This window comes from Oreochromis aureus, linkage group 19, assembly GCF_013358895.1.
Source record: "Oreochromis aureus strain Israel breed Guangdong linkage group 19, ZZ_aureus, whole genome shotgun sequence".
Taxonomy (NCBI): domain Eukaryota; kingdom Metazoa; phylum Chordata; class Actinopteri; order Cichliformes; family Cichlidae; genus Oreochromis; species Oreochromis aureus.
In genome coordinates this window covers 3,335,197-3,356,085 of record NC_052960.1, presented here as the reverse complement: position 1 = coordinate 3,356,085, position 20,889 = coordinate 3,335,197, and the positions used below count along the sequence as shown (strand labels likewise).

The 20,889-nt window shown below is 41.6% G+C and overlaps 1 protein-coding gene across 3 annotated transcripts in view; it reads right to left on the bottom strand.

Annotated features, from left to right (window-relative positions):
* Positions 1 to 20,889, bottom strand: part of ralgapa2 (Ral GTPase activating protein catalytic subunit alpha 2) — a 99,056-nt gene that overhangs the window by 50,194 nt on the left and 27,973 nt on the right. For 2 of the 3 annotated variants that reach the window (XM_031728077.2, XM_031728076.2), the window contains exons 4-24: positions 19,595 to 19,652; positions 18,166 to 18,209; positions 17,850 to 18,030; positions 17,556 to 17,671; positions 16,722 to 16,860; positions 16,114 to 16,322; positions 15,333 to 15,572; positions 14,941 to 15,123; positions 13,834 to 13,968; positions 13,575 to 13,723; positions 13,333 to 13,444; positions 12,868 to 13,105; positions 12,334 to 12,513; positions 8,592 to 8,714; positions 5,768 to 5,853; positions 5,586 to 5,676; positions 5,200 to 5,373; positions 3,912 to 4,097; positions 3,041 to 3,234; positions 2,693 to 2,791; positions 1,993 to 2,148 (exon numbers count right to left, since the gene is read on the bottom strand). In XM_031728077.2, the coding sequence (XP_031583937.1) occupies positions 1,993 to 2,148; positions 2,693 to 2,791; positions 3,041 to 3,234; positions 3,912 to 4,097; positions 5,200 to 5,373; positions 5,586 to 5,676; positions 5,768 to 5,853; positions 8,592 to 8,714; positions 12,334 to 12,513; positions 12,868 to 13,105; positions 13,333 to 13,444; positions 13,575 to 13,723; positions 13,834 to 13,968; positions 14,941 to 15,123; positions 15,333 to 15,572; positions 16,114 to 16,322; positions 16,722 to 16,860; positions 17,556 to 17,671; positions 17,850 to 18,030; positions 18,166 to 18,209; positions 19,595 to 19,652 (3,093 nt within the window). The remainder of the gene's footprint in view (positions 1 to 1,992; positions 2,149 to 2,692; positions 2,792 to 3,040; positions 3,235 to 3,911; positions 4,098 to 5,199; positions 5,374 to 5,585; positions 5,677 to 5,767; positions 5,854 to 8,591; positions 8,715 to 12,333; positions 12,514 to 12,867; positions 13,106 to 13,332; positions 13,445 to 13,574; positions 13,724 to 13,833; positions 13,969 to 14,940; positions 15,124 to 15,332; positions 15,573 to 16,113; positions 16,323 to 16,721; positions 16,861 to 17,555; positions 17,672 to 17,849; positions 18,031 to 18,165; positions 18,210 to 19,594; positions 19,653 to 20,889) is intronic. The other variant, XM_039603125.1, reaches the window with a different exon arrangement.

Below are 20,889 nucleotides of genomic sequence, written 5' to 3'. Positions count from 1 at the left end.
CTGCTGGCCCCTGGGGTGACGGGGTTCATTCTGGCATTACATCACTCTGCACAGAATCCCAAAATTTACCAATTTAAATGTACAGTTTAGCATGGGGACATATTTCCTATTGTAATTCATTCACAAGTTGTAAGAAAGGGATAATAACCAACCTGCAGGCTGTTGTAGCCACGAGGAGTTTAATCAACAGCCGTGTCGGTGGCCTACGGGTCAACCTTCACATTTTAATCTGACACTATATAAATTATGCAGCAGCCTTCTTTTAGGGAATGACAAGATGAACTGAGTTAAAAGGAGAAGCCAGCTCTGCACAGGTGCTGAAATCTGTGTGTTTGTGCAAATGATGTGATGTGTCAGTGCTTTCGAGCCCTTTCTTTAACCTAAAGAATAAAAGGTGAATAGATGCATTAAAGCTTTGTGTGCACTTATTATGTTTTGCAAAATATGCTGTTGACTATTGCACTCCAGATTGTAGACCTATTAGATAGATTACTGCCATTGTGCGGTGGTCATGCTTTTGTGAGACCAGTGACCAGAGAATGACAGACAATCAGGACAATAGCCCTGACCTTGGCACTCTGTCAGTTGGAAGGAGAATCCCTCCAAGGGAAATGTCATTTTCCTCCAAGCTTAGTTGATTTTATTGGTGAGGATTTACACTGGGATTCCCCCTGCCATCTATAAAGCATGGCTGTTTAAGGCACAGTGTGTTACTCGATTGACAGGCAGACTTCATTTATATAGTGAAGCTATATAAAAAGATATGAGAGACGCTGTTGAACAAAAAAAGACCAAACATCTTCAGATGTCTAATATTAAACGCACAAAGGAAAAAAAAATAAAAAAAATATATATATAAAAAAAAGTCCTATCATATGCGCCTCCTGAAAAAGCTTATAAATAGAGAAGCTTAAAAATATCTGTATGCTTTGAAAGAAATCAAAATCGCAAATGTTTTAGGTGCATTGGGGGGGTGGGGTGAAGGCAGAGAGGAAGGAGGAGGAGGAGGAGAGTAAGAGCCACTTTCTTATGTTAAGCAGGCGTGCGGCTGTCCTCTATTGTGTGGCGTGAGGACTCTTTTCTCTGGCCAATTTGAGCATGCTTCAGTGGCCAGCCTGGCTCTGGCCCCCCAACGCATTATACAGAGCCACAACAAAAGCTTGAGAATGCTGCCTGCTCTCTCAGAGTGCCCCCCTCATTGCTCTACTCTGCACTACGTTCCCCAGGCTCCCCTCCCACTCCTTCACACACACACTCGCATACACAGAGGCAGGCGGGCCAGTCTACTCCGGGCCCCCGGCCGACGTGTCAGTCTAACGGAGCGCGACAGACGTCAGTCCTTAATTAATCACGTATACGCGGCAGGGGCTCAAAACATTATTTAACGACATGGAAAACATTCTAATAAGCTTGTCACACAGCCAAAGCGCAACAGAAACCCGGCCAGGAGGGCATATATAAATCAATAGTCCTTTATACACACACATAGTAGCATGCAAAACATCTCTTACACACATTTTTCATCTTCACCTTTTTATTTAAAGGAACTACATTCATAACCACTCAGCTTTGTGCAGAAGCAATGGAGCAATGCCAGATCTGAATACTAGGAAGGGTGTGGCTGAAGGAGGTGGAAGATGCCAAAAACAGCAACGTTCCTCACCTCCTTTTTTAATAAAACAAGGGTCACAATCATAAACCGGAGTGAACCTATATAAACTGTGTCCTCACTCCTGCCAGGAAACCCTTCAACTTAACTCATCACTCCAAACACATAACTAGTACTGACACGAGTACAAAGATTAGAGCAAATACAACCAGTTGAATAAGACAAAAATCACACATTAAAAAAGGTAAATGGCAAACTGACAAAAACAAACAGCCTTAATTGCTTTCCAGTTTTTAATCAAGGCTGATGCACATTGATTTGAGCAATGCGCCATCTACTGGAGGAAAGAGGAACAACCGACAGCTTTCGTGTAGGAGCCTTACTGGGTCATCACTCGTGAAGCCCTTGTGCATGATGTGGTAAAGGTGCACCAGGAAATCACTGTTGGGGAGCACATCCTGGTGCCTGGTCATCATCTCACAGATCAGCTTGTAGGCCTGCAGTTTGCCAGCCTTGTACTCTGCTGGCAGCATGGTGGCCTAAAGAGGGGAGGAGTGCTATTATGAGGAGCTGGAGACACTTACAATCTATTAAGGTGCAGCAGAGACTTGAGAAGCTGATGCATTTTGTCCACCACCCATTAAAAAAAAAAATAAAATAATCCAACTCCAACCACTAAATTTTCCCTCATACGGAGATAACACAGATTGAGGCAACATTCTTCATTTTATTGGTTTGCATAAACAGTTTGATTAGATAATACTAATATGTCTGTTGCCGCCAAGGCTAACTATTCGGCTGCATTTATTACTTTTTGCTGCTCCTGGAAATGATATTGCCTTCTGAGCTTTATAAGATCCTCCCAGATTTCCCCCCCCCCCCAAATAGCGCTGATGGAGACATTCACTTTAAATGCTTTAATATTTACTTTTAATGACATGACAGTGGATCCGGCAATCAGATCCAGCTGCTTGAATTGTATTATTATTTTTAGGTTTTAGTATTTCATCCATACTTTGTATGCACACTAACATCTAAAAATTGTTTTGAACGTTGTCAGCTGTGTCTTTGCGTTGTTCATACCCTGAAAAGCCAGGACGCAAGCATTCGAAGAGGCGGGATGAAGGCAGGTTGGGGCGGAGAAGACTGGTTGTCCACACTGATCCCAAGATTGTCCCGAATCTGTAAGCACACATTTCACTTGATTGAATACACACATCATATCTAATGTTTGGTTCAAACTCTCTGCTTTGGAAAGTACAGAATACAATCTCTGATTTAAAATGTCATATTTATTTATAGAAATTCTGCCCGTCTTTGACGTAAAGAGGATTTAAAAGCATCACTTTGATGTAGGCTTTTTTTATGCTCATGTACACATAACATATGGTATTACTGGTTTATCATCAGCTGATTATGTCTCTATTGTACCTTGGCCAGCTTGTGCCAGAGCTCATAGAGATAGGAGAAGACCTTGGCATGGATTTTGGGGCAGCGGATATTGTTCACATCTCCCAGGATACCCAAAATTCTCCTCCACAGGACAAAGGCTGAATCAGCATGCCAGCCAGTCAGAGTCCCACCAGCAATGATGCTGACATCATCAGCCAGAAACTCGCTGCTATCTGCATGGTCACATAGAAAGAGTAATGGGTGATGTGGGTTACAGAAATTATTATTTGGCAACACTTTGCCAGTACCAAGAAAGACTTCATTTTATTTAGCAGAATGGATTCAGTCAACAAATGCAGACCAATTTTATACAATTATAGTAAAATGATTTGATTTGACTCTCAAAGCTAATGCGTTGTTAGAGCAGCTGTTGACCAAATCCTTAAGTTATCGGGTGCATTTTCCCCAAAGGCATTATGCAAGTGAATAAAACACTCAAATACTTTTGGGAAACAGGCAGAAATCACATGCATCATCCAAGTGAATTGTGGCAGGACAGTGCCACCTAGTGGGCAGCAGGAGAGCAATGAGAACCTGAGGGAGTCAAGGCTTGGAAATGACAGAGATGAAGTGTAGCTGATGTGAGGTGATTAAAAATGACTTCAAGTTTTTTCTGTTTCACTGTTTTTAAATTTGGTTGCAGAAAAAAATGAAGAAACAAAAGAACAATTATTTTGTATAAAAATAATAATGTGTGTAGAATAATGAAAAAGCAACTACTTTAATGAAGAGTAGCATAAAAAAAAACAAAAAGCAAATAGAAAAATCTACAAGGGAAATTTAAGACAAAGAAGTGAAATGCAGATGAAGACTGTGGTCTATATGATGAGTAGCAGCTAGGGAGCAGTACCCAAGTGGTGTGGCATGTGTAAGACAGACTGATGCATGGTGTCGTCCAGGGGGCAATCCCGTGGGCACTCTGTGTGCACCAGCAGGGCTGGTGAAGCAGGGGGATTCTGGGGGTAGTGGTAGTGGTTTTGGTGGTTGTGGTGGTAGGACGGGGATGCGGAGTGGGTAGGGAGAGCACACTCAGGACCTAAAAACAACAAGTGGACATGGATCAAACTGGGTTTGAGGAACAGAGCAGAGGGGCAGTGATCACAATGTGGGAAACACAGACGTTCACGTACAAGGGTGGGAAGGGCAGACAGGGGGACGACAATATCTGCATACATGAGGGGGGAGGGGGAATAAATAAATAAATAAATAAAAAGCCTCAAAGCTGAAGGGATGTTTTGGTAATCTTCCCCCTCACAGAAACCGACAGGAGACAAATTAAAGGAAAAAACAAACCAACTACTTCAAGCCCCTCCTCCATTTTTCCTGGATGATGAAACATCTCTATCCTGCTGGGAGTAGTCTCCTCCAACATGACAATGCTCTCACTGAACAGCATGAAAATTATGTGAATCACATCCTATCCATAGTCACCACATCTCTTTCTATCCGATTACACAGAAACAGAGCCTAACAATAATAATAATAGTACCTATCAGTTTTTGCACCTGTGTGTTGCACAGCATCAGAAAACCAAATAAGGGAAGATTTCCTGGAACAAATGTGTTCTATCCCTCCAAGGGGCAAAGAATAAAATGATGCTGTGGTGGTTCATCTCCTTAGTACAACAGCACTTATTATTTTTTTCCTTTAATTTGTCAAACATTAGTAGTTACCTTAAACAAACCCGAGACCACAGGTTACTTTTGCTTTCACAACATTTCCACTTTTTAAATGCCACAAACTCTGAACAGATTAAAAAACTGAAATTGCTTGGTTAAGGAAGTCATCTCGCCGATATTAGGTTGTTTAACCTTCCTATGATTAAAGCATCTATCAATCAAGAGCAACGTTACAGGAGCCATCAAAACCCAGTTTAAACTGCACAACTGCTTAAGTCTCCCAAATAATTTAATCACGGTGATGAATGGTCACAAAGGGCTTCCTTTTATAATAATGAGGACATTAGCTCTGTTGCTAACTATTATATGTATCAAACCAGCTGCAGGCGGCAGACAGACATAGACCAAGTACTCTGACTGGATTTGTTAGCTCAAACAAACTGTAACAAGCACAGACATACAGAGACATTTAATAGAGACACTTGCATCAAGATTTAGGGGCATGCTGTGAGTTTATACCTGCTAAAGCTTCATTATGGCTGAGCAGCAGACTCCCCTGGCTCTGAGGATCAGCTGTCACGTCCATGTGTGCCGACTGTGTGGACTGATTATCAGCTTCCTCATCAAACGCCTGCCAGGTAACTTCAGCTTCATTCAGGTAGCCGTTGGACGTCTCACTACTAACACTCTCACCTAGTTAAGGTGAAAAGATTAAATTAATGAAAGAAGAAAAGCAAAAGAAGCTTCAAATGGAGCCTACTAGCTCTGTAAAGAAAACTGTAACATCCAATGCAACAATGACATATTTATATGCTATAGTCTTAGAGTAGGCTGATGAAAATTCACATTTTTAAAAAGCAATTTATGTTTAACATTAAAACAGAACAGTGATTATAACATCTAACTTTTCTCTCTGAGCTTGGGCCTCGTGTAGTTGGCGTGTCCCTCGGCATTGCACTCGGTCTCAGCTGAGCTGCTGGTCCGTCGGATGAGGATCTACAACAAAGACAAACATTTAAACAGATGACTCAAGCGTTGATCGATCTTATTTTAAGCTTACACGATGGTGGAGGATGAATGTTCTCACCACTGGTGGCTCAGTGCTCTCAGTCCTGCCCTCAGACATCCTGCTATCAGAACCACAGGAAGTAGGCGAGTACTCTCTCTGCTGGACTGAAAGGCAACAAACAGTTCTGATTGGTTGAAAGCCAACGTGGCCCTAACAAAAACTGGAACATGTTCAGTTAATCCCTGTAGCCCTGATCTTAATGATGAAAAATAAATAAGTATGTTTAAAGTAGGTCGCCCGACCAATCTGAGCAATCAGAGTGCACAGGCCTTAGTCAGGAAGGTGAACAAGAACCCGATTATAACTCTGATCGAGCTCCATAGCGTCCAGTAACGCAGGAGAGAGGAGAACCTTCTAAAAGAATAACCATTTCTGCAGCACTCCACCAATCAGGCCTCAATGGTAGAGTAGCCAGATGGAAGATGCTTCTCAGGTAAAAAGCACATGACAGCCCACCTGGAGTTTGCCAAAAGGCACCGAAGGACTCTCAGACCATGAGACACTAAATTCTCTGGTCTGATTAGAGCACTTCGCTCTCGCTCTGCAGGCCTACTTGTTGTTCCTAGAGTATTTAAAAGTAGAATGGGAGGCAGAGCCTTCAGTTTTCAGGCCCCTCTTCTGTGGAACCAGCTTCCAGTTTGGGGAGCTGGTACAGAGACTGTATCTCTACTTTTAAGATCAGGCTTCAAACTTTCCTTTTTGCTAAAGCATATAGTTAGGGCTGGACCAGGTGACCCTGAATCCTCCCTTAGTTATGCTGGAATAGGTGTAGGCTGCCGGGGGATTCCCATGATGCACTTAGTGTTTCTTCCTCAGTCACTTTTTTCACTCACTATGCGTTTGTATACCTCTCTGCATTTATTTACTAATCTGTGGCTCTCTTCCACAGCATGTCTTTGTCCTGTCGTCCTCCCCTCATCCCCAACCGCTCGCAGCAGATTAACGCTGCTCCCTAAGTCGGGTTTCTGGAGGTTTCTTCCTGTCAAAATGAAGTTTTTCCTCCACACTGTCGTCAAAACACTTGTTTATAGAGGACATATGATTTTCTTTCTTTGTATTATTGTAGGGTCTTTACCTTACAATATAAAGCACCTTGCAGTAACCGTTGTTGTTGGGACACCGTCCCTACAGTAAAGCATGGTGGTGGCAGCATCAAGTTGTTGGGATGCATTTCAGCTGCAGGAATTGGGAGGCTTGCCAGGATCGAGGGAAAGATAAGTGCAGCAATCTACAGAGACATGCTTGATGATAACTTGCTCCAGATTGCTCAGAACCTCAGACTGGGATGAAGGTTCATCTTCCAACAGGACAAGGACCCTAAGCACACAGCCATGATAAGAAAGGAGTGGCTTTGAGACTCTCTGAATGCCCTGAGTGCCTCAGCCAGAGTCCAGACTTGAACCCGACTGAACAACTATGGAGAGATCTGAACTGTGTACCAAAGCTCCTGATTCACACCTCAATCTTCACAGTTTTTACAAAGGATGTGAAGAACTGCCCCCCAAAAATAGGTGCGCGAACCTTGTAGCATCATACTCAAAAATACCTGATGCTGCAATTTCTGCCAAAGTATTGAGCAAAAGCTGTGAATACTTTTTTTATTTTTTTAAATAAATTTGCAGAATTTCAAGCAACTTTTTCACTTAATGGTGTGTTGAATTTTATTGTGATAAATGAACTGAATCTATTTTGGAATAGGCCTGTAACGTCGCCGCCTTATTCCAGCCGGGAGAATGCTGTGAATACTCTCTGGATGTACTGCATCTCAGAACTAATTAGCAGACACCTGTTTCTGTGCAATGCAGCTTCTAAACCAAGCTGACGATGGCTCATAAATACACCGCCTCATCACTTCAACAATGATAATGTGAAAGATCTCTGACATACAGTTTAAGGTCTGTTTAACTATTGATGCTTAAAAATCAAACACATCAGGCTTAGCTGCTAAAATGGAAAATTCCAGTTGACTCAATGTGAAAAATAAGAAGTGTTCACACTACATAAGTCCATTCTCACATCATCTAGTTGAAAAGAAGAAGAATGAATATTGCATTTCTTTAATTTGCTTAATAAGCTGTTTTTCCCCCCTAAATGGTTGTTTTTGTACATGTATGCGTAAATATATGATGCTGAAACTCAGTTGGAAACTGAAGCTGCACAATCACATCAGCTGTTTCTGCTCCAAGCTTATCAAGGGCAAAGAAGTCAGTAACTTCCTGTTTATGAAAATCAGACAGACGAAACAGAAAAATTAAATTTGGCGTTTGGCCTGTTTTTCATATCCTTTTTATCACGAGGTTAAAATTTTAACTATGAAAAACAAGCTGTTATTTGCCTTTTTTGCATTGCTTTCAAAAACAGAATAAGATTAATACCTTAATATTGCAGTGGATAGTGGTGTAATATAAACAGACAACTGAAGTGACAGATTACTTCTCTTTTATACAGAAACTGCAGGGTTAATTTGTATCACAGCTGAACAAACAAACTGAATAAAAGAGGAGTAATTCCACTGAAAGTAGTTGAATAGTCCTAAAAAAGGAAATTATCCAGTGAGCAATAGTTCTCCCTAAGTGCCAGACTGCTTTTAGGAAGGCAACAATAACTCAAATAACCACTAATTACAACCAAGGTGTGCAGAAGAGCATCTCTGAATGCCAATAACTGAAACTTGGAAGGAGATGAGCTACAGCAGCAGGAAACTGAGTCTACAACTTGAACAGTCTCAGCAAAACTGGAAAGCAGATGATTGGAAAAACATCTGGTACTAGCACGGTGTACTTAATAAAGTATTCAGTGAGTGTATACAGAAGATTAAAAAGTGCTTTGTGCTTGTATATACCTGGTAAGGTTTCAGACAGCTGTTGGGTGATGTCTGAGGTGCTGCTGCTACGCGGCAGAGGACTGTCTCTGCCTCCCAGCTCCTCCTCTCCCCCACACTCTGACAGCTGACACTCCTCCACATCTGACAGTCGGGAAGACAAAGAGATGGTCAGGCAGAGGTGCAATACGTATCAAATATCATGGAAACACACTGGAATGTGACTTGCAGACACTGTACAGACAGAGATTTCACGCATATGAAACATGGTGAGGAAAAACAGGGCATGCAAACATGCAACGGTGATACATACACTTGTTAAGGACAGCACAAAGCACCGGGGCAATCTTGAGAAATGCATTAGTAAGATCATCCAACAACACGGTTTAAATCAAAAAGTTCAGGGTGCTATACGAGAGACTGTGACTGAAAATGAATGGGAAAGGCTGGGCGAAGGTCACGCAACACGCAAACACATGCAGCTCTCACAATACTTTACCTGAGAGTCTGTGAGAGCAAGCAGAGTTACCAGAAGAGATACCAGGCAAGAAAGAGCTCACAGTGTGGAGCAGCATAGGAACACTTTTAGTAGTGGGCAAAGCCTCGTATAGATGAACACAGTTGCTGATGGACTGGCTTCGCTTAGCTTCCATCAGGGAAGGAGAAAGAAGAGGAAAAAGAAGAGAGACAGCGGGAAGAGAAAAAAGGTAAAGGAAAGAAGCAAATATTCAATGATAGTAAAGTACAAAATGCTGTAAAGAAGCTTCAACTAATAAATTCAATTCTGATCGTGAAAATGGAGCAATTGAAGCCGCATCGGAGTTTGATCTTAATATAGTCGCACGTGAGTCACAGGTTAAAATGCAACGGCTTTAAGAGAGAAAATATTTTAAAACCAGTCAGAAAAAAAAAACGTGACATTGTCACAAAACTGAGATTTTAAGATTTTATACAGAAAAAATATAGAAAATATTAACACAAAACAGCACAACAATACCGCAAAAACTACCAAATAAAAATCACGAGGGAAAGAAATCAAAACGCCTGGAAGACAATAAAATAAAAATGGGTAATACACATTTCTCAGATAGTGAACAAACACTGAATGTGTGTAACGTCAAATTTTATATGTTATGTTACTGTGAAAATCTCTGGTTTTAAATGTGAAACAGAAATAAAGAAACTATATAGAAAATGAGCACAAATGCTAAAGTTTTCTTCCAAGAAGTTAAAACAAAGATCAGTGATGTCTTGATTCTGAATTTAGTGAACTCCAACATGTTATGATTATTTAAAAGCCGCGTGACCCTTTTAAGATGATCATGAGGAGGCTTTAATTAATTCCTAAATAATGACATACTGCTGACATTCATTTTAAATTAAAACATGGCAATACACGACTTCAAGTGTGCAGTATCTACAGTATTTCTATACTGATTGTTTTTGCTCCTTATCAGCTAAAATGCATATCAATATAAAAATATCTATAGACTAGTACTCTCTCCTAAATCCATGTAGATTCAAATGATGAAAATATTAATTTGTGTAGTTAAAATTCTCATTGACACACACACACACACACACACACACACACACACACACACACACACACACACACACACACACACACACACACACACACACACACACACACACACACACACACACACACACACACACACACACACACACACACACACACACACACACACACACACACACACACACACACACACACACACACACACACACAAAAAAAATCTCTTTCAAGGGCAGCCTAAGAAAGAGAGCAACAGCAATCATCCATCACACATATACAGCTCAGGGTGGCAGGATGGCTGCTGTGTATCCAGCCGTTACAGGGTGAGAGTCGGGGTACACCCTGGATGGGTTGTCAGTATACTGCAGGGCTGCGCACACACTGTGCAGTAAGATCCAATGGTACATATAAATGCTGTGCACTGCTTTTGTTTCTTGGACCAGCATGTGCACTTAATGTATTTGGCAGAAACACACAGCGCTGGATTTCTGTACTTAAATGGTTGAGTAAAAAATTAAAAAATAATAAAAATAATTACCCGTGTACACGCCAAGCTGAAAACATTTGATCTCATTCTCTGTATTATTCCATGATACCTGATAACCATCTCATCTCTGGCAGACTGAGAGCCGGTTCAACTGGGTCCTTGAAGCTGTAGAAGCTTAATGAGTACCGTAATGAATTTATGAGCCCCTTCCTCCGTTATCAAGACATGATCTCAGAACAATATTAGTTTGCATTTGCATGCTTAAGTGCAACCAAGTTTTGACAGTTGTCAATGCTGAGGCATTGCCATTGTGGCTGGATAGCACTTCAGGTTTAATCTCAAAGCGAGCAGAGAAAGAGGACAGTTCTATTCTCTGCTTTCAGCACACTTTAATTATGCCTTTCAGTGAGAGAGATACATCGTCTCCTCCAGCCCGCCACTGCATCCCATTTATGCATATTAATGAGCATTAATTACACTCTTAATGAAACTATCAAAAACTGCCATGCAATTGATGTGTGGGCCTTCTCTTGAGGAGTAGGGAGGAGGGCTGCTAGGCCTTTGAAGATCAATGTGGGAGAAATCCAATTAGGCCAAAGAAAGGGAAGGGAATTTCAAGCGGTAGTGTTTCATGTCCATCTTTGCTTGCACACAGATACAAATAAACAGACCAACATAATAGGTGGATAAACATGTGCATGGGACACATAATAGATTGGAGAACACACATACCCACCCACTCACCCCCACACACACACCACAACCTTAAACGTGACCTTACTTGAACCCTTAAATGTGTGCGATTTAGATTATGGGCTCTTGCTTTTCGCCTCCATAGGGAAGCCACGTCTCCATAATGAGACCGTGTAGAAAAACAAATTTAGGTCCCGACAACATCAGTAATACCTACACCACACACACACACCCCTTCTAAGATGTCATCCAGGCACAATTACGTCTGCTCCTCGCTCAATGAGCTCGTCATTTCAGAACATCGGCGGTAATTGGGGAGGCGGAAGGCCAGGGAACAAAAAGGGATCATCTCTGTGTTTTATCCCCCACATTAAGATTCTGTCTAGACAAAATTAAGAGGAGCAAGCCAGACACTGTAGCTTCTTACTACTCCACTGCCTTCCAGCTCAACTTATAATTAGCCTGCCACTTTCTCATCAGATAAGGGGTGTTTGCAGAGTCCAAAGCTGGCCTCTGACACACTGTCAGGGGGACTGTGCTGTATGCCTACAATCCAGTTGACATGGAAACATGTTGACACTGGGTAGTGACATGTGAGGGAAACAATAGGTGCCATCTGCTGGCCTCTTTGTCTTTGGTGTCAGGGCTTTCAGAGACACCTGGGCCAGTGTACACACGGACCTGTCTGAAGACTTTCACACACAATAATACTGTCTGATAAACCCTGCGGTCTAAAGTTGTGCTTCAAAGGGTTATCAGTATGGTGTTAGAGACTCACACAAAAGCTGAAGATAATACTCTGTGCGTATGGAACAATGCTTAAAAAAAACAAACATTTAAAACACCGCTTAGTTTCCTGCTTCTAACGCATCAAAACGCAGCCTAAACGCATCTTAAAAAATGCAATCGTAGCAAGATAATCTGAGCCATTCTCTTCACCTGTCAGTGCCTTTAATGCTAATGTTTTATATAAAGCCAAGTATTCAATTAATTTTATGTCTGCTTTAAACGTAAATGGCTCATATGACCCACATCTTACTTACCAGAGGCCTTCTGTCGGACATTGTTCCGGGCCTTCTCCACACCCGGTGCTCCTGAAGTAGTGGCTGAGCGAATCCTCATGGGCTCCTGTACTGGTGGCCCGCCCTGTTCCCCATGATTCCTCCAGCTCAGGGAGAATGAGCGTGCAACTGCTGCTGCCTTCTGAGAGTCCTGGATCACTCCTGACATACGAGGAACAAAACTTAGTGAGTGCTGAAGTATTAGAGGGTATTTTGTAATGAACAAAATGACACATTTAGATTCAACTAGAGCTGAAAAAAAACAAGAATAAAAATTTATGGGCAAACCCGCTTTTTTGACTTTACATAACACAGAGTAGCTGGCAGAATTATCGTTTTATGGCACCTTTAAAACAGGTCAAACACGTGTTCTGAATCATACTGCTCAGAGTTAGTCAAGCACACAAAGAAAAACAAAAGACACAAAAAATAAACAGTGTCATCTTTCCAAACCCTCATTTCAATCAAATTAAAGCCACTCTAATCTCCTCATCTTTTCCCATTTTGTCCTCTCACCGCGTCCTCTCTGCTTCTTCTCCTTCTGTTCACTGAGTTTGTCCAGAGGCAGGTTGGCCATGTCCAAGCCATAAACGGAGCGTGCCAGCACAGCCGTAAGCGAGTCCATGATGCTGGCCCATTCTGTCACCAGCTCCTCCCAGCAGGTAAGAGAGGACAGCACTGCCAGCAGCTCATCCCAAAGCTCCCGGGAGATAAATACGCACAGGTTGGCTCGTACCCACGCCACAATGATGGTCTGGATGCAGGAGGAGAAAAGAGATGATGAATTAGCACCAAGTTACACATACACTGAGACCCAAACATGCCAAATATAGAGCAGGCTTGATAGCAGGAATACAAAGCTGCGTAAAAATATAGACAAATCACAATGTATTCAGAGCCAAAGAACAGAGGTGATGACAGATCCATCTCTATGGCTGCCTGTTTATCAGAGAGTGTGTAACAAACTAAATGCAGCCATACCCTAAAAAGCAAAGATGCTAAACTTTCAGCAAAGCTGTCTTTTCTTTGGTTGTCCTGTGGCCTCTTCATCACAGCCTCTGTGATTCTCAGTAGTACCTGCAACATCTGCTCCCTGCAGAACACAGACAGTAAATCAATTACAATCACATCTATTGAATTCAATTTTTAACAAAAAGGGTAAAAATCAAAAAAACCTTTAAAAAAATAAAAAATAAATTTGCACATCTAAACATCCTACTAACCACGTCTGTGTATTCATGGTGTGCTCCATGATCATATGCCGATAGATGCTAAGAACACCCTTGCACACCTCAACCTGATTTTCCAGGAGTTTTGGTACATCCTGGCATGGCTCCAACAGAAACACGTTGGATGAATTGGTCAGAAACACCTACACAAACAGGAAGACCGTGAATGTGTGCAAACATAAAGCAATTAAGATGACAATAATACTAGAAAAACACTGATTCTAACCATCAGAGGCTATGAACACAGACATACCTGTAGTGTTGGCTGGATGCCGGCTTTGATGTTCCTGTTCTCCTCCTCGGTGATGAAGCCCTGATTGATGGCACTGCTGAACGAGTAGGTCCTACCCCAGCTGGACGACCGCTTGTGACTGTGACTCTCCATCATCTGGAAGAAGACAAGGCCGGCCAGTCAAATACACAGCAGACAAACTAATTTATTAAGACAGGTGCTGTAGACTTTATAGAAAAGACCTTTTTTGTTAATAAAATACATCCACTCTGATCATAATTATTATTTTTACCTCAGCTGTTCTGTGTTTTGGCCTTCTTGGCTTTGTAACTACAAATATATGAATCAATATCAGAGCAGCTACTAGAAAACCTATAGTGCTAAATCATAAAGAATTTATTTGTATTTTATTTTATTATAAATTCTGATTCATCATCATCATCATCATCATCATCCTGTAACAATTGTAGCGAATGTAGCTCTGTGTGTTTCTTCTCCAAACTTCTCCGAGACAACTGGTTCAATCTTGATGAAACTTGGTCTATAAACTAAGTAGGGTAACATGATTGGTAACATCTATATGGTGATTGATTAAAATATTTAATTCAAATAAGTAAAAGCACTATTCCAAGGGCTGCTTCTTTTTTCTATGTATTTGTATACAGAAACTGCATGTCTAAGGCCAGTTAATGAACCTAAGCTGGTTTCATACACGTAAATGCATCGTATCATTTACATGCTCACTTGCATGTTACACGTTCGTTTTAACGGTCAAAAGGATTTTAGTGTTTATTTCCCAGTCTGGTGCACCTTTCTCATTCTACACCAATTACTGGGGTTCACAATAGATTGCAGAGACAGGAGACTATTTCTGGACGTTTGCATGATCGATACAGGCCGCAGGTAGTTGCTGTGAATAAAAAATAAAGCTGCTAATTTCTTTGAAGTAAAAATACGCACTTTAAATGTTGAAAAACATTTAAATGAAAACAAAACAAGGGCATAATTATCTGCACTACTCTGATTTTTATACAACCTTTTAAGAATGTTTTATCATTCACGCGGTCCTTATATATGTGACAGGTTAATGCAAACTTATTGGCATCTTCATCTTTCTGTATTACTTACTTGCACGTGCACGTTATTTGTCTCGGTGCTGATAATCTGTTGGGAGCATTCGTCCACTTCATCTTCCCGAGCAGTTCTGTCGGGCTCTGCCATGAAGGAGGGTTTCTCCTGCAGGAGCCACTTCCTGTACACTTTGATGACCTTCCTGGTTGCAGAAGCTTCGCAGGATGGCAACAAAAAAGCCTTTGCAAAACAAATTAACAAGAAAGAAAGAAACCATGGCTCATTAGGATTAAAGTTAGTTTTAAATGTGAATCTGTCATTTAATGAAAAGGTCAGCAGAGGGCGACACAGTCCGTGTTACTGCAGTGCATCTTTGTTCAGGCATCTTCCATCAGAAAGAAATTACAAAATACTGGCAAAGGTTGCAACAGAAGAAAGAAATACTTCACCTGGTGGAAGATCTCATTGACGAAGTTCACATTGTCCCGGGTGGAGAGCAGAATGGACTGCACCATGTCATAAACATGGCGGTGCTCCTCCTCAACGCTACACAAACTGGAATCGCTGGCTCGTCGATCTGACAGGGTGCTGCTATTGGAGTGGCTCTTCTCAGGCTCCCCCGCTGGTCCGTTTGTATCCCCATCTGATGCCTTATCCTTCTCCTGGCTGCTACTGCCTGCAGTGACAGTCTGGAAAACACAGGCAGGAAATGAGAGTCCTTCAGTATGCAGTAGAGGGTACCTCCTCACACGGACCACTACAGTCTCATTCAGGACAGATTACTTGGCTGTTAGTTGTATTTTAAAGCATTTTTAAAGGGAAATGGACCACTATAGTATGTATGCAGCATTCGTCTCTGGATAAATCACATGAAAATCCATTTATTTTTTCTCCATGGCTGATTTAACTCGAATGTGACAGAACTGTTGCAGTCTGAAATAAAACCTTTATGATTCCTGATCGCCGTCATCAAGGTTTTATTTCAGCTATAATCTTAGTTTGAATGCTGTATTGCTTGTGAAGCTATTGATCAACTATGTGTTTTATATAGAGGTAAAATAACACCTAGGAATGAATAAATGCATGAATATTTGTTCAGAAACATAAACCCCAGATGTCTTTATACTAGTGCTAAAGATGGTGTGCTACAAAAACATCTGAAGGATAAAGAAGATCTTGGAATAACAGAATGGAGAAAAATGAAATCAACACAGTGTACAGCGTGTTCACCTGGATGAGTTTGGGAATGACCTCGGTGCCGTTCTTTGCGCTCTGCGCTGAAGCAGCACTGCTGATGTACTTCTTCTCCAGGAAGAAAGTGACAAGCCAGGTGATGAAGGCCACACGAGGTGCCAGGTACTGATCCCTCGTGCAGAAGGTGCTCTCATTGTTCCGTGTCACTGGCACATACAAGGGTTTTGGTCTGTGGTGGGGGAGGTCTGATGGAGTAGCACAGTGGATGAAGAGTTGAGGGCAGAGGGGCGGTTAAAAATGGACAACAGTGGGAGAAAAAGACAAAGATATTAAAGATTAAAAGTGTGGCTGTGGTGAGGTGTGGTCACAGTTTTTCCCCACTAAATCAAATTGTTCATTTAAATGATGAAACAGGATATGATTTCATCATTTCCTGTATTTCATGAAACTGCTGCTCAAGAGTAAAACTGTGACTGTTTTTACAAAGGAAACAATTTTCTGCAAACTTATCTCATTTTCTGTGTTACAGAAAAATAATAAGTAAAGAAGGAGTAGCTGATGTACACTGTGTGTAACTTTGCCATCAGAGAATACTCCCTTTGTAAAAGCTTCCATATACACATAGGTTGGGTTTGTGGGCTTACCTAATAAAGGCTTGTAGAGGTTTGTGAGCTTGGTGAAGGAGGGAAATAAGTGTGGAAGGTAGTACTTCTTGAACAGGGTGAAGAGAAACCTGAAGCCTGTGTCCTGGTTCTCTTTGTTCTTCCATTCTAAACTGGATGCCTGGCAGACAGACAGCACAATAAGGCAGACAAGGTCAGGCTACAGCGAGAGGAGATGCTTCCAACATCACAGCGACAGTATATTGTTTGCAACACAATAGCATGAAGGTTCCTCTAAGACTAAAAAAAAAAAAAAAAATGGTACATAGACATAAACTGTTTGATCTGAGGCCAAATATGATGAAAAACTTTAGACTTAACAACTGAATTTACTTTTTATCTTACAGTGGCACAATACATGGAAGAGACCCAATCATGAAAACAAATGAAAGGTGAAGCCAGAACCAAGTATGTTCAGATTTGTTGAGCATTTCCATCACACAGCTGTCTATTAAAGACAGAAAAAGCATTTGCACATAAATGGCATTTAATGTAAGTATGTAAGTGCATATATTTGTGCAAATTTTATAACACAAAACTCAATTTAGTCACTGAAAATGTTTGTGTCTGAGGCAAAACATGTACAGAACAAGAGGAATGAATAGTTTAGCTGCTGACTTCATAAAATGTGCTGGGTTAAAGCTGATATTTTGATGATGAAAGAAACACTCAACTAAAATACTAAAAGTATTAGAAGGAACCCCAACAACAAGTGGGGTAAAGCAGCCATCAAGCACATCCAAGACTCTCCTGCAGGCAGGGTTAGTTATGATAACACTACTATTCTTGCTGCCATCACACAAAGTGAGTTATTACCTGGATGACCATGTACTTGAGCAGTATTTCTAGGATATAACAGGTCAGGTCATCTGCAGCTTTTTCACCTGCCACAGCTGGAACCAGTGGGGTGATCTCCTCAGGCACCACCTTAGCTGCTCAAATCAACAGAAAGAAAGGACCAGAGTTAATGACAGAAAATAAACCTACGCAGTATTATAACTGGGTACTTTAGATCATTTCAGTGGCAATCCTCAGCATGTACAAATGTAATAAAATCTATGGTCATTTAAATGTGAATACATAATGTGTAATGTGCTCCGCTTTTCTCACCATCCGGGGGATTGGAGAAAGGGTTGTAAATGATGGTGTCGAGGGTGCACGGCCCTCTGGAGGAGGGCACAGCGGGGAATCCTGGCACCAGACAGGCAAAGATGAGGAACTGCTCCTCTGCACAGTGGTCCCTTAGGGCCTGCAGCCACAGCAGGAAGAGACGGATCCCCTCACAGCGAATCTAGACAGCGGGAGAAAAGGTCATTTTTATGCATATTCAAAAAGAGGCTAATTTTAACAATCCATTCAACTAAAAAAAATATGTTCAGTCCATCTTTGTGTGCCAAGATTTTGAAAGCTCAAATTGGGCACTTACTTTGAATGAATTTCCAGTGTGCAGAAGCTTTTTGAGAATAGAACCTGGAGGATAGAAAACGTGACAACGGTCAAAAACCGCTATTCAAATTTTCTTCTGCACAACAAGGAAAGACACAAACCGCACAAAGCTGTCATCTCGACTCAGAAGAATTGACCTTGATGGGTGGTCTTGACAAACTAGTGGGTAGAGTGGCAAGGCTTCATATTTTCCTGATGAAAATTAACACGAGTTGGCAGCGACACACATTTATGAAGCCAATCTGGTTCCACTGTAATCAAATGAGACATCGCTCTGATTGCTAAATACCTCAGGAGGAAGAGCTCTGCGTGTCTGTGTGCGCGTGATTTAGGACATGCTCTTGACAGGCAGCAGTCTCTTTTGAGGACGTTGTGGGCTGGAAAACACTTTGACTCTGTCCTAATATTGATTTTAAGGTGATGATTAAGGTTAAGAATCAGTTTTTGTTAGTGTAAAAGCCAAACCGCTGAACAGGTGTCCTGATCAACAAGGCCCTTACTGAGGGAGCTTTTGTCTGGTCCTCTCATCAGAATACTGAACACGAAAGCACAGAGCAGTCCTTTCATGGGTTGTTGGCTGGGGACAGAAGGATGACAAAAAGCTGTGCAGATTTCCCTCAGCATCTTAAAGGTAGGAGTGAAGTACCTGTGACCCTGCATCTCCAAACTAAAAGGCCAAAACCACCAAGTCATTAATGTCATTCTTGAGCTACTCTACCCACCACAAAGAATGTGTCACAAGGTGCTGTATTTCCATTAGTAACGGTTCTGGATACAGAACGATAAAAATTATGTGAAAGAAAAAGTTAACCAGGCTGAAGTACACACATAACAGCACTGCATCTTGACCAGTGACACCTGAACTGATGTGTGGAAAAGAAAATTCTATGCGAGTGCAGGAAAGGCTAAGAGGAAGCTTTAAACCTGTGCGGATTTGTGGTCCAGGGACGGACAAAAATGGTGAATATGTCTGGGGCATCCACCCAAAGATAAGTGTTGATATTTAAAATTACAAGCCTGGGGAGGGGGAAGGCAAATCTGCAACAGTGATCTCGACCTGGACTGTTTAGCTGCCAAAGGCTGACGAAAAACAGTTATAATTGGGGTTATCGCTTCTTGCAAGGGTTTTCCTTTTTTGTGCAGGACTGAAATCATGCATAATTCAATTACTTATTTGCATTTCAAATGAAGTGTTAATTTGCATTTCCCATTTACATCCCCTTCTCAGACTAATTATTTCCTCCTCATTATTAAAGGCTAAGTCTTGGTCCTGGTGACATTTTTTTGTCCTTAAGTGTAAAGAAATACAAAGCGTACACCTACCTGTCAGGTGTTACAAAGAGAAAACGGTTAGAATTTAAGCAAATGCAAAATGTTTGATAAAGTGGAAAAATGTTAGAAGTGCATACCTATACTGTGAAACTGCCATCTGTTGTAGATCTTCTCAGGCAGATTCTGCAGGATTTTCTGATGAAAAACAGGAGATGTCATGATTAGCTTTAGAGGAGTGATTAGAGTGGCAGAGAACAGTACCTGTGTCAGGTGTGACAAACAATTCTGGTAGCTAGCTAATGAATGACAAATTGGAAAAACACCCATTTATTCCAGTTATGTTTTCTGGATTATCTAAAGCAAATAATTCTTTGCTGATTTCCTTGGCAAGTCAAACCATTTTTGAACAAAACCATATATATAGATATGTATATATTTAAGCAATGCAGCTGCTTGCCCTCTCTCTCCACTGTGCCTAGCCTGTCAGTGAAACCCTGTGACCCGACACAGCACTCATCACCTCACCAACAACCGTTTTACAACTCAATTAGCGAGCTCTAACCTTTGAGCAGACTATCATTATTCCTCACTGCAGCGACCCGTTAACTGGGTCCCTCTGGAAAGATGAAAAAAATGCCCTGGAATCTGCAGATGTGTGCGGCTGTGCACTTGCAGCTAGTTAATAGTCAGTTCATTGCGAGCAACTAATGCCCCAATGACTCACTTCTCATCAAATCCTAATGACTGACCCAGTAAGACTTCATGATTGCAATGCAGAGGTCAAGCCTGTCCTTTACTGCTTTACGTATGCAGCTCTGACCCACTCAACCAGACAACCGACGCTGGTCAGCATGATAAAAAGCTCATCTGGTCTTGAGTGCACGAAACAGAGGCGAGAGAAAGAAAGTGAGCATGCCAGGAAAGAAATGGCAAATATTAGTCGCCTCAAGCTACAGATGTGAACTGTGGCAAAGAAACTTAGCACTGAAACTGAAACTGGCAGGATAAGAAACTCACTGAAGTGATATACTAACAGCACTCTGTGTTTTATTAGCCATGGACATAACACTGGTCTGACAAATGGTATGACGTTTATCTTTACCCTGTGCTTTGCCGCATTATGCTGAGAGCTCTGGTGGCCCACAAGTCATCTCAGGCTTTGAGTGTCTCCGTTTGTCAACAACTTCCTTCTTCCCTTATTATCTTTAACTTTCCCTTCTTGTCCTCTGAGACTAAATCCCCGTCATTATCAGTGACAGCAGAGAAACTGAAAGGCATACATCACTTTAAGGGGGCGCTGGATGACTATCTGTATCATTCAACTTCTTTCTGATCCCCAGACTCGATAATATGCGTGTACAGGCGTGTGGCTGCACCTTGGTATTGATCCCACGTGGGATTATTACATCTCCGCACAGGCTGTGCTGGCCTC